The 20,613-nt window shown below is 43.7% G+C and overlaps 2 protein-coding genes across 3 annotated transcripts in view; one reads left to right on the top strand and one right to left on the bottom strand.

Moving 5' to 3' along the window:
- The first annotated feature begins 5,142 nt into the window (after window positions 1-5,142).
- On the top strand, window positions 5,143-12,700 carry ears2 (glutamyl-tRNA synthetase 2, mitochondrial). Of its 2 annotated transcripts, none has more exons than XM_079461535.1 (9): window positions 5,143-5,375; window positions 5,727-5,882; window positions 6,862-7,051; window positions 8,672-9,144; window positions 11,118-11,226; window positions 11,574-11,727; window positions 12,160-12,290; window positions 12,374-12,509; window positions 12,596-12,700. In XM_079461535.1, exons 1-9 carry the CDS (start codon window positions 5,288-5,290, stop codon window positions 12,683-12,685), a joined length of 1,527 nt encoding a protein of 508 aa, XP_079317661.1. In that variant the 5' UTR covers window positions 5,143-5,287; the 3' UTR covers window positions 12,686-12,700. The 2 variants fall into 2 exon arrangements, with proteins under 2 accessions (XP_079317661.1, XP_079317662.1); XM_079461536.1 differs by having other exon boundaries at window positions 5,165-5,375; window positions 5,786-5,882; window positions 12,596-12,696.
- Window positions 12,701-13,443: 743 nt separating this feature from the next.
- cdc37 (cell division cycle 37 homolog) overlaps window positions 13,444-20,613 on the bottom strand; it is a 12,536-nt gene continuing 5,366 nt past the window's right edge. Inside the window, exons 2-8 of the mRNA XM_079463151.1 lie at window positions 20,203-20,484; window positions 19,968-20,073; window positions 19,150-19,265; window positions 18,918-19,040; window positions 18,646-18,828; window positions 14,361-14,432; window positions 13,444-14,256 (exon numbers count right to left, since the gene is read on the bottom strand). Coding sequence (XP_079319277.1) covers window positions 14,119-14,256; window positions 14,361-14,432; window positions 18,646-18,828; window positions 18,918-19,040; window positions 19,150-19,265; window positions 19,968-20,073; window positions 20,203-20,484 — 1,020 coding nt within the window. The 3' untranslated portion in view covers window positions 13,444-14,118. The remainder of the gene's footprint in view (window positions 14,257-14,360; window positions 14,433-18,645; window positions 18,829-18,917; window positions 19,041-19,149; window positions 19,266-19,967; window positions 20,074-20,202; window positions 20,485-20,613) is intronic.

The raw sequence follows: 20,613 nt of genomic DNA, 5'->3' as shown, positions 1-20,613 counted from the left end.
CACCCTTATCCCCTTTCCTAACCCTCTCCTAACACCTAATATCAGGACCCCCTCGTGTATTATGCCTAAGACCTCACCACAACCCCACTCCTCACACCTAACATTAGTAACCCTGGGCATCTCAAACCTAAAACAAAAATAACAAGGAGCCTACTTACCTTTCAAACACTTACCTCACCTCCTGGAATCCAATCCTGGTCTTTTGAGGAGTCGCTGATGCATAAAGGTTGTTGGTTTGTCTCTATATACACACACACACACACACACACACATTTATGGAATATAACATAACACAACACAATTTGGTCAGCATTTACATACACAAATAAAATATTACAGGAATTGTGGGGACACTCGTGTGCGACATCGTTTTCTCCTCTTGGCCTCGGGTGACCTTGGGTGGTCAGTAGAGGGTGGGCCAGTGCACAGCCATTTCTGGGGCCTCAGGGCCCTAGATCTTGGATTTTTTGCCCCTAACCCTAACCTAACCCTAACCTAACCCTAACCCTAACCCTAACCTAACCTAATGTCACTATCCCCTCGTGGATTACACCTGAGGGTACACCCTCATCCTCTTCCTAAACCTAATATCAGGACCCCCTCGTGTGTTACATCTTAGACCTCACCCTAACCTCAATCCTTACACCTAATATCAGGAACCCTATACGTACACCCCTAACTAAACCTAACCCTAAAACAAAAATTACAATGATCGTACTTACCTTTTAAAACACTTACCTCATCCTCCTGGAATCCAGTCCTGGTCAACACGCCATTTAACAGGCAAAGGGTTGACCGATTACGGAGACATATAGGTTGTTGGGATGCCTACACACACTATATACACACACATATTGGTTAAATAACATAACCCAATTTGGTCAGCACCTACATACATAAACTAAATACTCACACAAATCATGGGGAGATTTGGGTACGGCATCGTTTTCTCTTCTTGGCCTTGGGTGACCTTAGGTGTTCAGTAGGAAGTGGGCCAGTGCACAACCATTTCTGGGGCCTCAGGGCCCTAGATCTTGGATTTTTTGCCCCTAACCCTCTCCTAACACCTAATATCAGGACCCCCTCGTGTATTACGCCTAAGACCTCACCACAACCCCACTCCTCACACCTAACATTAGTAACCCTGGGCATCTCAAACCTAAAACAAAAATAACAAGGAGCCTACTTACCTTTCAAACACTTACCTCACCTCCTGGAATCCAATCCTGGTCTACACGCCTCTAACATATAAAGGTTCGGGTGGTTACTGAGGCACGAAGGTGGTTGGGAGGTGTATACACACATATACACACAAATACATGGATATAATATACACAAACATTTTACAACTCTAATTGTTCATGGGAATTGCAGGGACATTTGGGTGCAGCGTCGTTTCCTCTTCTGGACCTTGGGTGACCGTTGGTGGTCAGTAGTACGTGGGCCAGTGCACAGCCATTTTTGGGGCCTTAGGGCCCTAGATCTTGGATTTCTTTTCCCCTAACCCTAACGCCTTTCTGTTCGGGGGTCTAGCTCGGCTTACTAAGGTCGCAGCGACGCGTGCTCGGTGTCGTTGGAAAGGCCTGGACCTCCCCTTTCGAATGACACCTGGCTCTAGGTTCTACGATCTTCGCGGCCCGAGTTACGTCGACTCCAAATTCGTCTGTTTAGAGCGTGTTTTCAGCCAAGTACAACCCCTTGAACCTTTTACAAAAAGTGTCTCTCGAAAACTATACAGATCGACTCCAAATGGCCTGAAACGTGTAGAAAAAGGCTTTCTGGGTGAACGAATTTGCACTTTTCCACTTAGGAAAATTTTACAAACTTTTACAAAACTTCACCCTGGGGTGCACTTCCGAACGGAAGCTCGGATCGACTCCAAACCTTCACCATCGTGCTCGGCGACCTCGAAACTATATAATGACGTGCCTCGTTTTCCTTTTACACTTTCATTAAGGGGGGTGCACTTCCTTATCTCGGCCGCTGGGGGCGCTATCGAGCTAAAAGTGAGCGCGTTCGAAAGGGCGTCCGCCAATTACTATATATACGCAATTTCAAGTCTCTACCTACATCCCTTCGAAAGATAAGTGGGGGGGTGCACTTCACCAGGGGTGCAACCTTCGTTTTTTGCCCTACAACCTAACCCTAACCTAACCCTAACCCTAACCCTAACCCTAACCCTAACCCTAACCCTAACCTAACCCTAACCCTAACCCTAACCCTAACATTTTGCACAAGATTGATAAACGTAGACATCTGGTTCAACATTTCCTGACCCACGGTCTGCCTGCATTCAGGGTAACCGGTCTCCAGTCAAATCCAGCATGGTCTCTAAGGGAGAGACTTAGAGCCGAGAGCGTCTGGATTAAACGCCTGGACACGGTTTACCCTAGAGGCCTGAACGAGGCTTAAACAATCTTTCCCCTCACACTGCTCCTCTCATTTGGGTGTGTTATAACATTTGATGGCCACCCACACCTCATCCCTAAAACCTAATGTCACTATCCCCTCGTGTATCACACCTGAGGGCACACCCTTATCCCCTTTCCTAACCCTCTCCTAACACCTAATATCAGGACCCCCTCGTGTATTATGCCTAAGACCTCACCACAACCCCACTCCTCACACCTAACATTAGTAACCCTGGGCATCTCAAACCTAAAACAAAAATAACAAGGAGCCTACTTACCTTTCAAACACTTACCTCACCTCCTGGAATCCAATCCTGGTCTTTTGAGGAGTCGCTGATGCATAAAGGTTGTTGGTTTGTCTCTATATACACACACACACACACACACACACATTTATGGAATATAACATAACACAACACAATTTGGTCAGCATTTACATACACAAATAAAATATTACAGGAATTGTGGGGACACTCGTGTGCGACATCGTTTTCTCCTCTTGGCCTCGGGTGACCTTGGGTGGTCAGTAGAGGGTGGGCCAGTGCACAGCCATTTCTGGGGCCTCAGGGCCCTAGATCTTGGATTTTTTGCCCCTAACCCTAACCTAACCCTAACCTAACCCTAACCCTAACCCTAACCTAACCTAATGTCACTATCCCCTCGTGGATTACACCTGAGGGTACACCCTCATCCTCTTCCTAAACCTAATATCAGGACCCCCTCGTGTGTTACATCTTAGACCTCACCCTAACCTCAATCCTTACACCTAATATCAGGAACCCTATACGTACACCCCTAACTAAACCTAACCCTAAAACAAAAATTACAATGATCGTACTTACCTTTTAAAACACTTACCTCATCCTCCTGGAATCCAGTCCTGGTCAACACGCCATTTAACAGGCAAAGGGTTGACCGATTACGGAGACATATAGGTTGTTGGGATGCCTACACACACTATATACACACACATATTGGTTAAATAACATAACCCAATTTGGTCAGCACCTACATACATAAACTAAATACTCACACAAATCATGGGGAGATTTGGGTACGGCATCGTTTTCTCTTCTTGGCCTTGGGTGACCTTAGGTGTTCAGTAGGAAGTGGGCCAGTGCACAACCATTTCTGGGGCCTCAGGGCCCTAGATCTTGGATTTTTTGCCCCTAACCCTCTCCTAACACCTAATATCAGGACCCCCTCGTGTATTACGCCTAAGACCTCACCACAACCCCACTCCTCACACCTAACATTAGTAACCCTGGGCATCTCAAACCTAAAACAAAAATAACAAGGAGCCTACTTACCTTTCAAACACTTACCTCACCTCCTGGAATCCAATCCTGGTCTACACGCCTCTAACATATAAAGGTTCGGGTGGTTACTGAGGCACGAAGGTGGTTGGGAGGTGTATACACACATATACACACAAATACATGGATATAATATACACAAACATTTTACAACTCTAATTGTTCATGGGAATTGCAGGGACATTTGGGTGCAGCGTCGTTTCCTCTTCTGGACCTTGGGTGACCGTTGGTGGTCAGTAGTACGTGGGCCAGTGCACAGCCATTTTTGGGGCCTTAGGGCCCTAGATCTTGGATTTCTTTTCCCCTAACCCTAACGCCTTTCTGTTCGGGGGTCTAGCTCGGCTTACTAAGGTCGCAGCGACGCGTGCTCGGTGTCGTTGGAAAGGCCTGGACCTCCCCTTTCGAATGACACCTGGCTCTAGGTTCTACGATCTTCGCGGCCCGAGTTACGTCGACTCCAAATTCGTCTGTTTAGAGCGTGTTTTCAGCCAAGTACAACCCCTTGAACCTTTTACAAAAAGTGTCTCTCGAAAACTATACAGATCGACTCCAAATGGCCTGAAACGTGTAGAAAAAGGCTTTCTGGGTGAACGAATTTGCACTTTTCCACTTAGGAAAATTTTACAAACTTTTACAAAACTTCACCCTGGGGTGCACTTCCGAACGGAAGCTCGGATCGACTCCAAACCTTCACCATCGTGCTCGGCGACCTCGAAACTATATAATGACGTGCCTCGTTTTCCTTTTACACTTTCATTAAGGGGGGTGCACTTCCTTATCTCGGCCGCTGGGGGCGCTATCGAGCTAAAAGTGAGCGCGTTCGAAAGGGCGTCCGCCAATTACTATATATACGCAATTTCAAGTCTCTACCTACATCCCTTCGAAAGATAAGTGGGGGGGTGCACTTCACCAGGGGTGCAACCTTCGTTTTTTGCCCTACAACCTACATTGCTGACACCAATCGGCGTGTTTTCTGCCAAAACAAGTCTCTCTTTATACAAGATAGCTATACAGATCGACTACCAAACGGGTTTACGAGGCGGGACTACGAGTCTATGAGTCGGGTCTACAAATCGAGAGCAATCGGGATGTCAAGGCTTCTACAACCTTCGCTGCCACAGTGACGTCGAGTCCAGTTCACCCGTTTAAAGCGTGTTTTCAGACAAAACAAGTACAAGTCTTTTTTTACAAAAAAAAGTGACTTTCGAAAGCTATAAAGAACGACTCCAAATGGCCTGAAACGTGTAAAAAAATGTTTAACCCTAACAAGTCTCTACTGCGATCCGTTCTCGAAATAAGGTGGGGTCGCACTTCCCTTGGAGTGTTGTTTAAATCTTATCCTAAGGGGTTACCACATTCCTACGAACAAGACTTGTTCTCGAGTGCTTGAACTTTTATTTTGAAACAGTTTTGAAGCAGGAAGTGGAACGGCGCGTCAGGATCAGCTATTGGTTCAGCGCATGCAGCTGCTGTACATGCGTTAATGTCATTTCTTGTCTCTGCTATTTAAACGGAGTTTTTCCTTCATTTATTCAGATGGTTTTGTGTCAATGAAGGAAAATGTTCCGATGGGTTTTAAGAAAAGTGACGCGACACGGTGTGAGCAGAAGATTGTGCACGCGTGTCAGATTCGCTCCGAGTCCCACAGGTAAAAAAGAAAGAAAACATGCATGAAAATATGAAGTTAAACGAAATGAAGACTTAAATCAACGTTTAGTCTTATCAGCAGGCATAGATGGTGTAAATAAAAGAAATGTGTCAAATATAAACATGCAGCTGAAGAAAAGAAACTACATTTACATCGAGTCATTTAGCAGATGCTTTTATCCAAAGCGACTTCCAGAGAGTTCATGGAGCAATAAGGGTCATAAAGAGCAATAATACTCAGGGGTCTCACGAACACGTGTCACTTTGATTACAAGCGTATTTAATAAATATAAAGAGGATTTTCATTGGATTGTTTGAATTATTTTCGACTGGGATGTTGTTGTTTGTTTAGGGTTTCTGCACCTCGGTGGTCTTCGCACGGCTCTCTATAACTATCTGTTTGCCAAACAGCGCGGTGGCACGTTTATTCTGCGGCTCGAGGACACCGACCGGACACGACTGGTGCCAGGAGCCGCTGATGCCATCGAAGACGTGCTGGAATGGGCAGGTACACAACTCTCTCTGGGTGTGTGCGTGTGTGTGTGGATGGATGGATATGCTATAGTGGGCAGGTACACAACTGTGTGTGTGTGTCTGTGTATGTGTGTGGATGGATATGCTATAGTGGGCAGGTACACAACTGTGTGTGTGTGTGTGTGTGTGTGTGTCTGTGTGTGGAGGGATATGCTATAGTGGGCAGGTACACAACTGTGTGTGTGTGTGTGTGTGTGTGTGTGTGTGTGTGTGTGTGTGTGTGTGTGTGTGTGTGTGTGTGTGTGTGGATGGATGGATATGCTATAGTGGGCAGGTACACAACTGTGTGTGTGTGTGTGTGTGTGTGTGTGTCTGTGTCTGTGTGTGTGGATGGATATGCTATAGTGGGCAGGTACACAACTGTGTGTGTGTGTGTGTGTGTGTGTGGATGGATGGATATGCTATAGTGGGCAGGTACACAACTGTGTGTGTGTGTGTGTGTGTCTGTGTGTGGAGGGATATGCTATAGTGGGCAGGTACACAACTGTGTGTGTGTGTGTGTGTGTGGATGGATGGATATGCTATAGTGGGCAGGTACACAACTGTGTGTGTGTGTGTGTGTGTGTGTGTGTGTGTGTGTGTGTGTGTGTGTGTGTGTCTGTGTCTGTGTGTGTGGATGGATATGCTATAGTGGGCAGGTACACAACTGTGTGTGTGTGTGTGTGTGTGTGTGTGTGTGTGTGGATGGATATGCTATAGTGGGCAGGTACACAACTGTGTGTGTGTGTGTGTGTGTGTGTGTGTGTGTGTGTCTGTGTCTGTGTCTGTGTCTGTGTCTGTGTCTGTGTCTGTGTCTGTGTCTGTGTCTGTGTCTGTGTCTGTGTCTGTGTCTGTGTGTGGATGGATATGCTATAGTGGGCAGGTACACAACTGTGTGTCTGTGTCTGTGTCTGTGTGTGTGGATGGATATGCTATAGTGGGCAGGTACACAACTGTGTGTGTGTGTGTTGCAGGGATGGCGCCAGATGAAAGCAGCCGCCGTGGAGGAGATTACGGGCCCTACGTTCAGTCTGAAAGATTACAACTGTACACGCAAGCGGCATCATCACTGCTGCACACAGGACACGCCTACTACTGCTTCTGCTCCAATCAGAGACTGGAACTGTTAAAGAAAGAGGCTCAGAGGAATGGATATGTACCACGGTAAAGAGTCTATATACAAACACGTGATGTGATGACACTCAGAGTTTTGCTTTAAAAATTTACCTTTCAAATTTTAATCTCTCAATGGGTTACCTGCATTTACAACAGAACAAACACAACAAGAAATCAATAGACATTCAATAAATAAATCTGAAGAATAACTGTAATGTTTCGTTAGAACTTCATTCTTGCTGCACTTAAAAATACTCTGTTCAAGTTCTGTTAAATACTCTGCATTGTCCACTACACAGTTAATCTTTCATTTACATCGTGCTTGACTTTGTTAGTTATAAGGGAAAATAAATCTCCTGCTGAACACATCTGTTTTGAGTGAATTCTGTGCATGCTAACCCACCTCGTCCACGTCCTCAACATGTCAGTGATTGTATTGTTTCAGCATTGAGCATTATAGCCAATGTCCTGTAGGCTATTTAAGTCATTTTGTTTTTCAAAAATGCTTATCCAGGGTCTGGATTCAACTGGAAACTGCTCCTTCAAAACTTGCAACATCTGTGGCATTGTGCTGTGTGATAAAACTGCCCATTTTCGATTGGCCTTTTATTGTGGCAGCCTTAAGCACACCTGTGCAATAATCATGCTGTCTAATCAGCATCTTGATATGTCACACCTGTGAAGTGGATGGATTATATCAGCTATTCTGACGTCATGATAACCTTAAACAAACCTATCACAGTTTGGCGGTATCCCGGTGTTACTATTACATCACTAAAATATTTTCTTTTAAATAAAAACAACTTTTTTCCACTGAATACAATATGTTTTATTTGGATCATTTTACATAATTAAAATAAATATTTGAGTTCTTCTTAATTAAATAAAAAATAAATGCAGTCACTTAAGTGAGCCCTAACCTGCAGCTCAACAAATAACCCAATTCTGAAGTAAAGCATTCATCAAGCCTTATCTGAACAATGTTTCTGGAGACATGCTCACTTTCTTCACATTTATTTTTCAGTCCAAGTTATAATGCAGGAATGTAAGCATGTTCACCTAGTTCATGTTGGGCTAGTTGGTTAGCCATGTTATTTTCCTCAGTAGAAAGCCAAATAGTATTTATTTCAACAGTGCTAAACCCACTAACTCTCTGAGATGGTTGCAAATGTTATTTTAAAGGTCGTGTTTGACTTGATTTCTTTTTTGATGCTGCTAGTTTCTGTTTTACATTATAATCCTATGGAGCAAACCATGTTTTGCTCAGATGTTGCCTCCGAAGTCATGGCGTTCGGCTGCTATTTTTTTTAAACTGCGTTTTTTTCGACTGGGAAAAAGTTCCAAGAATTAATCTCCTTCGTCCATCCTGCACACAGATGACACTTACTCACTGACGGCTTGCACCAGCCGGAGGGGGGTAGCCACGTGACTCCTTACGCTCTTCGTTGCACACAACCTGAGGGATTCTTGCACTTCCCGTCATTGAGGACGAGTAAAATCCCAGATTTTCAAAACTGTGGTATACCTTGAAACCTGTTATCGGCCAATGCCTAGTTGTAAGACGTGTTGAGTGGGAGACAACAGAACCAGATGGGCTTCAGATTGCTATAGGATGGTTGACAGTTCATTGATGTAAATATTAAACAATGTTCTCTCTCTCTCTTTAAGGTATGATAACAGGTGTCGAAACATGCACCCAGAGCAGATCCAGGAGAAGCTGGAGCGAGGAGTCCCACACGTCATTCGCTTTAAGCTGGACACCGGTGCCGAGCCTTTTCAGGATCTGATCTTCGGTTGGAGCAGACACGAGGTTGCAGCGGTGGAGGGCGATCCCGTCATAATGAAGGCAGATGGATTCCCCACGTACCACCTGGCAAACGTGGTGGACGATCATCACATGAGAATCAGTCATGTTCTACGCGGCTCCGAGTGGCTCATTTCCACTAGTAAACATCTGCAGCTCTTCAGAGCGCTGACCTGGACTCCACCCGTTTACGCTCATCTGCCTCTGCTGTTGAACCATGACGGAAGCAAACTGTCCAAGAGACAGCGAGACATTTACATCCAGAGCTTCAGAGAGCAGGGCTTCTTTCCTGAAACCTTACTTGACATCATCACTAATGCTGGCTCCGGATTTAACAGTAAGTCTTCTAGAATCCATCATTGTCATGACTCCCTTCACATTCAATTCAACTGGTTTTGTTGGTTTGAAGGTTAAACTATGCAGTCTTACTTTCATACGGAGGTGAATCAAAGGAATCTCATTCTTTGTTTTGACACGATCTCGATCTCTTATGACCTCTGCTGGAATCCCTTAACAGTAGTAATGCAGATTCTAATGTAACTGGTATGATGTGTCACGACAAATGAACCAATGATCCCTCTGTGCATTTGATTTGAGTACTGCGTGTGGACAGTCTAATCATTACAATGGTTAATTCCTAAAATAGCAAGCAAGGATGACCAACAAATGCTTGAGTCCTAGTTTGAGCTATTTCTATCTGCTAAAATTACACCATACCATTCAGTAGGTGAATTGTGCCAGTAGTGCCCCACGAGCGCTTTGTCTCGTTTTTCAGGGCTAGGAAACGTCTCTCGTGGTGTCTTGTACTCTGAGCGGTATGGTTGAGCAACATGTATCAATTCACAGGACGACAGGTGACTTGTGCATAGGGTTGGGTATCATTTGAATTGAATCGATAAGCAGAATCGGAATCAATATAAATTTGTAATAATTCTTAGTTTCAGTTCCAAAGTGTTCAAAAATAAAGAGTAAAACATTTAGATATCAACCTGTATGGCCATTAAGGGTTAAGGTTAAATTAACACCCTAACCAACATTCAGAGCAGAGATACTCTTATATAGCGTTAGGGAAGGGACTGGAATGCTTATCATAGGAAAAATTGTAATAGCGAACATTGATCACGTGAGGCACCCTCAGCCAATCATTTAATGGCAGTTGGTGGAGTTCACAGTTTTACAGCATGTGAACATTACTGAACATGCAGTCGATTCCTTATTTTGAACAGCTCTTTGCTCTCAAAAACGATTCGATCAGTGTAGTGAAGCTTCTATTAAAGCATCCATTAAAAAAACACCCTCTGGTCTCCTTTCCTACGTACCGCTGAAGCCATGACATTAGCGTTTTTGGGCTAAAGGTTGCATGCTTCACTTCTAAAGTGGCTTAGTTCAGAGCGGGTCTGACCAGTAGAATCAGGTGTGGTATATAGGGAGAGATCTAACCCATTCTGGGAGGGTTAGGGTAACTTAAGTTGAACTCTTAACAGAAGCTGAAGCAGCTCATCGACATCCTCCTACCATACTAGAAACTCTCAACTCTTCAGGACAGTGGTACTCCAGAACTCTGATTTAAATTAATCCCTAAAACCGTCCTTAAGAGTCAAAGGGTGTTACATGTCCATATGTAAAATGGCCATTCAAAGTGATAACCCTAAATGAATTCATGTTTAGAAATTGTATCAAATAAAAAGTTACAATTATTCATGGGTAAAATGGTATTCAGTTGTATTATTATTGTTCATGTTAAATTTGTCATTATAACTTTGTCAAGTGCATTCTATTGTATAATTCTCAAATGTAAGAGTTTTACTCTCAGAGCAGCTGTGGCTGGTTTACCTCTAATACTGTATATCCTACATTTCTCTCAGCAATAACCAGATATTTCTGTCTGGTCAGAGTGTGGTATTAAGCGGGTTTAGAAGCAAAATTATTTGAGTAATGTAGACTGTGTGGAGAGCACTCACTCAACTTTATCTCACTTTTGATAAAGATGGCTCACCACAAAGCTAGGTTGTCGTGTAGTGTAGGGTCACGTCCTGTGTAGACTAGACGCAGAGTTTTTTCCTACATTATTGATGTCACACATGGGAGACATGTACTGTTTAGTGGTCAACTACTCATGAGTATATTTTTGTAGAAGTTTGTGTTCCGTTCTGAGCCGATGTCCAGACTCTTTTTTACTGTGTTTACTGACGGGACTGTAAGGTTTAGTGCCACATCATCATCACCATCCTTTTGTGTAACGGCAGCTGCTTTAGGACACATGATGTAACGTTCACATTTAATTAAACGGCCCGTTTTTTTGTCTTGCAGGTAATCGTATTGGTCGACAATTGAATGAATTAATTAGTGAGTTTAACATTTCCAAGATCACAACTCACTCTGCCCTGCTGGATCTGGGCAAACTTGCAGATTTCAACAGGTTTGTTGTCCTTCAGAAAAATAGATAAAATAATTCTGAGTACATGAATCACTGCTCCCATAGTGATTATTAGAAAGAGTCGGGTGTATTTTTTATATACACTAACTCTAGATTTAGAATAAATATAGCTATAGCCCTAATAACTACATTCAGTGTTCTTGATTTCATGTCACCATCACTTTGTTTACTATGATTGAGAACATTCTTGTTTCTATGGTTTTAGAGTTTGGGTTGATTGTAAATTCTTTAATATTTTCGTAGTGAGAGAAGCGCTTGTTCTCCTTCCTTCTTGTATTTTTGGTTAATGGCTTGATTTCTAACCAAGAAATGTGTGTGTGCGATTTGAGGATTCATCTTCAGCGCAGGATTGAGGATGAGGGCAAACGTGCAGTTTTGGTGGAGAAGCTCCGTCAGTTTGTTCTTCACACACACAAATCGCAAATCAACGACTGTGCCGTTCTAGAAGCGCGGTACATCCAGAGAGTTCTGCAGCTCAGAAAGGTTAGATTACAGCAGCACATGTCACTCTGTGTGTTTGTGTGAGGGTGTGTGTGCACATATAGATTTTGATAATCTGAAGTCTCTAAACAGACTTCTTTTCTGTATCGTGACATGTATCCGAGTGTAACGGCTTCTGAAATGTGAAAAAATGTAGGGCGGGGCTTTATTTTGCCTTTAGCTTTTTGATTGGTTTGTTGTTAATTGGGCCTGGAGGGGAGGGCAAAAGATGCCTGTCCATTGGACATTCAGTATACTCCCATCTCTTTTTTGTTGGTGACGTCGTGTGGTGAAGAGTTATTGTTGAGAGAGGAGCTTAATGTTTGTGATTAAAGATTAAAGTGCAAATGAATAATAATAACTGCTAACGGTGTGAAACACCCAAATTTTCCCTTGATTGATTTGATGTTGACTTAAAATACTCATGTGTTGCAGGGTCACATCTGCTCATTAAATGAGCTGCTGGGCCCTGTGTATTCGTATTTGTGGATCCGGCCACAAGTCTCCCGTCAGCAGCTTGAGGAAGTGACATCAGAGGCAGCAAACATCATAACAGCGGTCATTCAGTATGTCTTGTACATTTACAATTGTGTATTTACATTCTGTGCTTTTAAGTGACACATGATGTGTGTGTGTGTGTGTGGGTTAGGGTTGTTGAAGGTGAAAGGTCTCTGACATCCACTGAAATATTGAGCTCGGAGCTGAAACTGAAGAGCATCAAACTGAAGAAAACTAAATACAGCATCTTCATGAAGGTGTTGAGACTGGCTTTGAGCGCACAGCAGGTAACACACAAACACAGACCAAATGCTGAATGCTGTTGTGGAGAGTGCTGAGTGTTTTTTCTGTGTGTGTGTTTCTCTGTTGACAGCAAGGTCCCAGTGTGGCTGAGATCATGATTTCTCTGGGAGAACAGGAGGTGTGTGCTCGCCTCCAGAACGCTCTACAAAATCAGCCTTAATAAAAAACGTTAAATAAATCTTTGTTTTTACTCTTTACTTTTTTTGCACAAAAAACCCTTGAGTTCTTGGTTAAGTGGGCTAGTATAAGTCCTCATGAATGTTAACCTGAGGACATGTAACCTTTTCAATTTCCAAAAAAGATTCCGCCATGAATTCCTCACCCTCTAGTTGTTCCAGACATGTATAAATGTCTTTGTTTGGTTGGACAACCGTAAGCAAACAATAATTCTGAAACACCATTGACTGCCATAGTATGGACATTTTTAATGGTGGTCAAAAGTGCCCCAGAACTGGTTGTTTTTCTACATTCCTCAAAATATCTTTTGTGTTCAATAGAACCAAAACATTTCTATTTTTTCTTTTCTACCATGACAGTCAATGGTGCTTTGGAATTGTTGGTTGCTATCATTATTACCAAATATCTCTCTGTGTTCAACCAAACAAAGACATTTATTAATGTCTGGAACAACTAGAGGAGATTAATTCATGACATTTGGGTGGAGTATCCCTTTAAGAATTGAATGTGCTTTTGTCCATTTCTTGAGTTCTAACCCTGAGATGATTTTGAACTGTATTGAAGGAGTTCAAATCTATCCCTAATGTCTTATTGACTGATTTTACATCATGATTCAGTCCAAGTTATCCATTTCAAAAACATTTTAAATATCCTTTTTTATAATTAATGAAACTAAATATTGCTGAAGTGACACCCAAGTAACCCATTTGATCATTGAAAAAACCCCATAAAAATCTCCCATCAGCCTCATGTTTTTATTCTGCAACACAAACTGTACATACAGAACTAAGAATAGATCATCTGAAACAAAAACAACAACGCCTTTTCAACTGGTAATGCCAACAGTCAATATAAAACCAAACACAATGAGTTCTCCTGAAGTCATGATTCAATCTGAACAACATAATAATGTGTTTAATCGAGTAGCTTTGTGGGATGACCCTACCGCTAAACAAACAAACACTGCTGTGAACTGATGTGCTCTCACTGCAGCTCCGCCAAACTCCATGAAATAAAAATACTAATAAAACGCCACATAAGCAGTTAAGAGATGCGAGTTGAGACAAGAAGACATAGTTATTGGGATGATATCCAGTAATTTTGGTCAAAACCAACTCTAATGTGAAACACCGCCCTCATCACCCTGTTGGGTTTTATCTTACAATAACAATCGTTCCGACTGAACAGCAATCCATACATAAAATCATGAAATAGAGGAAGAGATGTGGGTCAAAGGAATAACTGTCTGCAAAATTACCCATTTGTCCCTTAACGGCAGAGGCAGTCAAATCTGACAAGAAATAATCTTCTCGGCACTCTTACTTTGGACTTTTATTTATAATAATGTGACGAAGACAGATGGGACGAAAGACACGAGCAGTGGGCGGAGTCACAGGGATGATGTTCGACTGATAGTCACTGATCTTCTTTCTTCAGCTCTTCATATTGCGGTTCATCACCTTCCTCTGGATCTTTATCTGCTTCCTCGTCTGCTCTGGAGTTGGGTACCCACAATCCAGATTCAATGCAGCGCTTCATGTGGTGTTTCGCTTCCTGCAAGAGTCAAAACACAATTGCATCATCACACAAAGGCACATAAATGGCATCTCAAGAGTCCAGACAATCTCATGGAAGTCATTCAGGTGGGTTACACTGACCGTTGGATCCATTTTGCTGATGGCGTCCTGCAGCATCTGAATGTCTTTGTCATCAAAGCATTTCTGCAACTCCTGTCATCAGAGCATCACAGTTACGAGAAAATTCTTAAAGAAAACATATAATTTGGTGTTCGACAGGAACAAATAAATAAATAAAATATTTTAATTTTGGTTGTGAATGATTGAAAATTGCTAACATTCTATCGAATAACTTTGTTTTTAGCAGAACCACGACATTTATACATGTTTGGAACAACCTGAGGCCGAGTCCCGAGGTTGCAACTATTCATTTGCAGACTTAAAGGCTTTCTTTACATAATTTATGTGGTTGTACAGTTTATAATAATTATGTATAGGCCGTTTCCTCAGCTCTCCAGTAGTCTTGCTGTTTTTATTAGTTTGTCCTGTTTTATGTCTGTCAAACACTATCAGTTTTAAAAGGAACGAACTGCTGAACATTCGGCAGTGGACACCAACTAATCTGCAACCAGTTTTCGATTTTTCTGAAGTTTTGCTGGATATTTTAGTCAGTGCAGTCGCGTGGAGAGGACGCCGGAAAAACGCAAGCGCGCGCGGCCTAAGAACGCCGTTGCCAAGCATTCATCTTGCGAATCTCCGCTCTCTACCTAACAAAATGGACGAACTTCGCCTGCTTTCAAGCAAAAACGAGGTTTTTACAAACTCTGCTGCTCTGTGTTTTACGGAAACCTGGCTGAACGAAACCATTCCGGACAGCGCATTAAATCTGCCGGACTTTCAGCTGTTCAGAGCGGATCGCGATACGGAGACAACGGGGAAAACGCGCGGTGGTGGGACATGCTTTTACATCAACAGAAGGTGGTGTACGGATGTAACTGTGTTAAAGAAGATGTGCTGTCCTGATGTGGAAGCACTTTTCATTAACTGTAAACCGTTCTACTCGCCGCGGGAGTTTTCATCAGTCATCCTCGTAAGTGTTTACATTCCACCACAAGCACACGTGTGGACTGCGCTGCAACAGCTGGCTGATCTGATCACAGACACAGAACAACAACACCCGGATTCTGTCTTTATCATTCTAGGAGACTTTAATCAGGCAAAACTCACACGTGAGCTGCCTAAATTTAAACAACTGATCACATGCCCCACAAGAGACAATAATATTTTAGACCATTGCTACACTACTATAAAAGGTGCATATCGCTCTGTCACCCGAGCAGCTCTAGGACTCTAGGGGTCAGCTGTGGCCTAATGGTTAGAGCGTTGGGCTTGTGGTCAGAAGGTTGCCGGTTCTAATCTCAATACCAGCAGGTCATGACTGAAGGGCCCTTGAGCAAGGCACCTTACTCCTGATTGCTCTGCAGTAATGTTCCACTGTATAAAAAAAACTACTTGTAAGTCGCTTTGGATAAAAGTGTCTGCCAAATGAATAAATGTAAATGTAAATGTGATCACTGCCTGGTTCATCTGCTACCAACTTACAGACAAAAACTTAAAACTGCTAAGCCAGAAATAAGGACTGTAAAGAGATGGACCAACGACACAGAGCAGGTCTTACAAGCCTGTTTTGAATGCACTGACTGGAGTGTTTTTGAAGCTGCTGCCACCGATCTGGACGAGCTCACAGAAACTGTTACATCATACATCAGTTTCTGTGAGGATTTATGCATCCCTACAAAGACTTATTTATCATTCAACAATGATAAACCATGGTTCACACCAAAACTCAGACAGCTGCGTCAGGCCAAAGAGGATGCCTACAGGAGCGGGGACAGGATCTGGTATAATCAGGCCAGAAACACTCTAACAAAGGAGATTGGGGTGGCTAAAAAGAGCTACGCCAAAAAGCTGGAAAACCAGTTTTCTGCCAACGTTGTGTGGAAGGGTCAAACCCAGTGTGGAAAGGCCTGAAAGACATTACCAACTACAAGACACCATCCCCTAGCATCGAGAGCACTAAACAGCTTGTTGAAGATTTAAATCACTTCTATTGTAGATTTGAGACCCTAGACCAGACACTTTACACCCACCCTGACCATCTCTATACACAGCCATCAACACCTCCAGCCATCCCCCTCTCCTCCCACCCTGCACTTCAGATCAGTGAGGACAACGTACGCCAGATCTTTAGAAAACAAAAGAGAATGAAAGCACCAGGCCCAGACGGTGTTTCACCAGCCTGTCTGAAGACCTGCGCGGACCAGCTGGCCTCCATCTTCTCACTGATCTTCAACAGATCACTGGAGCTGTGCAAAGTCCCTTCGTGCTTTAAACGCTCTATCATCATCCCAATCCCAAAGAAACCAAAGATCACTGGACTCAATGACTACAGACCTGGGGCTTTAACATCTGTTGCCATGAAGTCATTTGAAAGACTGGTGTTGGCTTATTTGAAGGTCATCACTGACCCTTTGCTGGACCCCCTGCAGTTTGCCTACAGAGCAAACCGGTCTGTGGATGATGCAGTTAACATGGGACTGCATTACACCCTACAACATCTGGACAAACCAGGGACTTATGCGAGGATCTTGTTCGTGGACTTCAGTTCTGCCTTCAATACAATCATCCCATCACTGCTCCAGACCAAACTGACCCAGCTCTCTGTCCCTAGCTCTGTCTGTCAATGGATCACCAGCTTTCTGACAGACAGACAACAGTTAGTCAGAATGGGCAAAATCATGTCAGACAGCCGCGCCATCAGCACTGGTGCCCCACAGGGATGTGTGCTCTCCCCACTGCTCTTCTCCCTGTACACCAACGACTGCACCTCTAAAGACCCCTCCGTCAAGCTCCTGAAGTTTGCAGACGACACTACTGTTATCGGTCTCATCCGGAACGGTGACGAGTCTGCGTACAGACAGGATGTGGAGCAGCTGGCTCTATGGTGCAGGTACAACAACCTGGAGCTGAACACGCTCAAAACAGTGGAGATGATAGTGGACTTTAGGAGAAACCCCCCTGCACTTCCCCCACTCACCATCATGAACAGCACTGTGAGTGCAGTAGAGTCATTCAGGTTCCTGGGCACCACCATCTCTCAGGATCTGAAGTGGGACGCTCACATCGACTCTATTGTAAAAAAAGCCCAGCAGAGACTTTACTTCCTCCGGCAACCTGCCACAGGAGCTGCTCGTACAGTTCTACTCAGCTGTCATCGAATCCATCATCTGCACCTCCATCACCGTCTGGTTCGGCTCAGCCTCCAAAACTGACCTCGGAAGACTACAGCGGATAGTCCGGACTGCAGAGCGAATCATTTGCACTACTCTTCCTACACTTAAAGAACTGTACTCATCCAGAGTGGGTAAAAGGGCTCACAAAATTACCCTGGACCCCTCACACCCAGCACACTCTCTGTTTGAACTCTTACCATCTGGTCGACGCTACAGAGCACCGAGCACTAAAACATCCAGACACAGGAAGAGCTTCTTTCCTCAGGCCATCTATCTCATGAACAGTTAAATGTTCACCTTTAGCAATAAATGTGTGCAATATTTTTGTGCCAGATTTTTCGTATATAGCACCTTAAAATGTGTATATTTTAAACAGCTGTAGATATCTCATACAATCAGTATATACATATCATACACCCTACAGTGCAATACATGTGTGCAATACTTTCCCTCAGACATTTCACATATATAAACTCAGAACTTGTATATTTTAATATGTCACACTGCACTTTCACCTTTGTGTGCTTAACTTTTATTTTTATTCTGTACTTTCGTTGCCTTTGTTGATTGTTACTTGTCTTGTAACCTTACTTGTGTACTGGAAGCTTCTTTAACCAAGACAAATTCCTCGTGTGTGTAAGCACAGCTGGCAATAAAGCTTGTTCTGATTCTGATTTATGGATATATTAATTTATTTTATTGTATAAATATTTAATTAAATAAACTTTTTGTATATTAATTTGTATAATGGGTCCCGTTGTTTGGTGGCATTTAAAGAAAGCGTATGTACACTGACATCTAGCGGTTGAGCTTGGTATGGCAGTCTAAATTTTAAATACTGAAGAGAGGAGTTTCAGTTCTTCTCGGTTTCTTTGCTTGTGTAGCAGAAGGGTTAGGGCAGTCTACGAGTGCACACATTTGCTTTTGTTTTCACTTTGAAAACATCTATATATAAATACTCAAACATATATATGTAAGAAATATATATCATTTAGTTGTTTAGTCAGGAAGGATGTGCCAGGTCTGTAGATCTTGTTGAGCTGCATCAGGAGGGTTTGATTGGGGTAAGGTCTAAACTGGTTTCACGTGCCTGGTGTACAGCTATTGAACGGGTTGCGTTGCGCAGTTCTTACCGAAGGCAGAGACTCGTACACCTCTACAGGATCCAGACCGCCGGGACCCAGACGCTTCTGACGTTCTTCCTCCTCATATTCTTTCATGGCTTTCTCAATGCGAATCTTGGCCCGGCCACGCACGCGTTCCTTAAACGACTTTAGCTCGTCATTAAAGGCATCCTGATATTGCTGATCTGCTGTCTGAAAACACACACACAACCAATGAAAGCAGCACTTACACACACACACGAGCTGCGTCTACTGAAATACACACTCATCCAGACACACACCTTGATTTTGGTGAAGAACTGGCGAAAGCAGCCTCTTGGATCCACCTTCAGACTCTTGGCGAGCTCCAGAATAAACTGCATGACGATAGTCTGATGAGCCACCTGCTCCATGAGAGCGTGTTTCTGCAGGAAAAACACACATCTGAAACAAGACATACAAACATACAAACACACGCGTCTCACATAACAGCAAGAGGCAACTCAGAGACAGAGAGAGAGACACACAGATTACCTCCTCCACCTCCAGGTCGATACACATGATCACCAGGTAATTGGCAGTTTCTTCACACACCAGGTGTGGATTATCAGACAGATATTTCTGTGAGTCATCCCAGCGCCTCAGCATACCTGCGCACACACAACAACACACACGTGCACCCACACAACACGAGCGCGCACACACACACACACAACACGAGCGCACACACACCAGCACGCGCATACACAACAACATACACACACACACACACACAATAACACGCGCATAAACACACAACATGAGCACGCGCACACACACACACCCCAACACGCGCACACACACACAACACGAGCGCGCACACACAACACAACACGAGCGCACACACACACACAATAACAAGCACACACACCAGCACGCGCACACACAACAACATACACACACACACACACAATAACACGCGCATAAACACACAATAACACGCGCATAAACACACAATAACACGCGCATAAACACACAACATTAGCACGCGCACACACACACACCCCAACACGCGCACAATAACACGCGCACAAACACACACACACACACAACACGCGTACACACAGCACAACACGTGCGCACACAATAACACCCGCACACACACAAACACACAATAACACGTTTACAGTGAAGACAGGTGAGTTCTTTTCATGTGATGGTCATTTTCTTTCTTCTCTGAACATCACACAATGATTTGTTTACTCATTCACGTGTCAGAACAGAGCGTTGTTTGTTTATTTGAAATACGTATTCGTTCATTGAACATGATTCAATACTGTACATGACACAATTCAACCCCAACAGAAGCTCACCAAAGTGTTTGATTTGCTTCTCATTTTTCTCCACAAAGGTTTTGTGTTTCTGCTCTTTCTCCTCTTCTGTCTCGTCCTTCACCTCAGGTTTAACATTGACGACGCTCTGAGAAACACACGAGACACAGCTGAGATCACACACACACATCCCCTCAGAAGATCAATAATGTTATGAAATGAATCTGCGGCGCTGTTTATCAAAGCTGTCACACATGAGAGTAAATGTGTAACACACCTTACTGAATCCCTCTTTACTGAGCGTGTCAACGTTCCACGGCATCTTCTTCTCCTCCTGACGGTGCTCGTCCAACTTCTTCTGCCAGGATCTCTCCTCCTTCTTCAGCTGTTTCTCCTCAGCCTGAGCTTTACTGAGTTCTGCTTTACTCTCGTCTGTGGAGGTCACGCTGAGCTCCTGCACGCGACGCTGCACCTCCACCAGCTTCTTCTTACTCTCCGCCAGACCTCTCGCCAGCTCCTCACCCTTCTGATTGAAAGCCTCCATCCTCTCCATCCGAGCCTGACACACACACACAGGTGATGGTTCAATAGACACACACACACACACAGGTGATGGTTCAATAGACACACACAGGTGATGGTTCAATAGACACACACACACACAGGTGATGGTTCAATAGACACACAC

Source organism: Barbatula barbatula, assembly GCF_947034865.1.
Source record: "Barbatula barbatula genome assembly, chromosome: 8".
Taxonomy (NCBI): Eukaryota; Metazoa; Chordata; class Actinopteri; order Cypriniformes; family Nemacheilidae; genus Barbatula; species Barbatula barbatula.
This window is presented reverse-complemented; position numbering and strand designations above follow the sequence as displayed.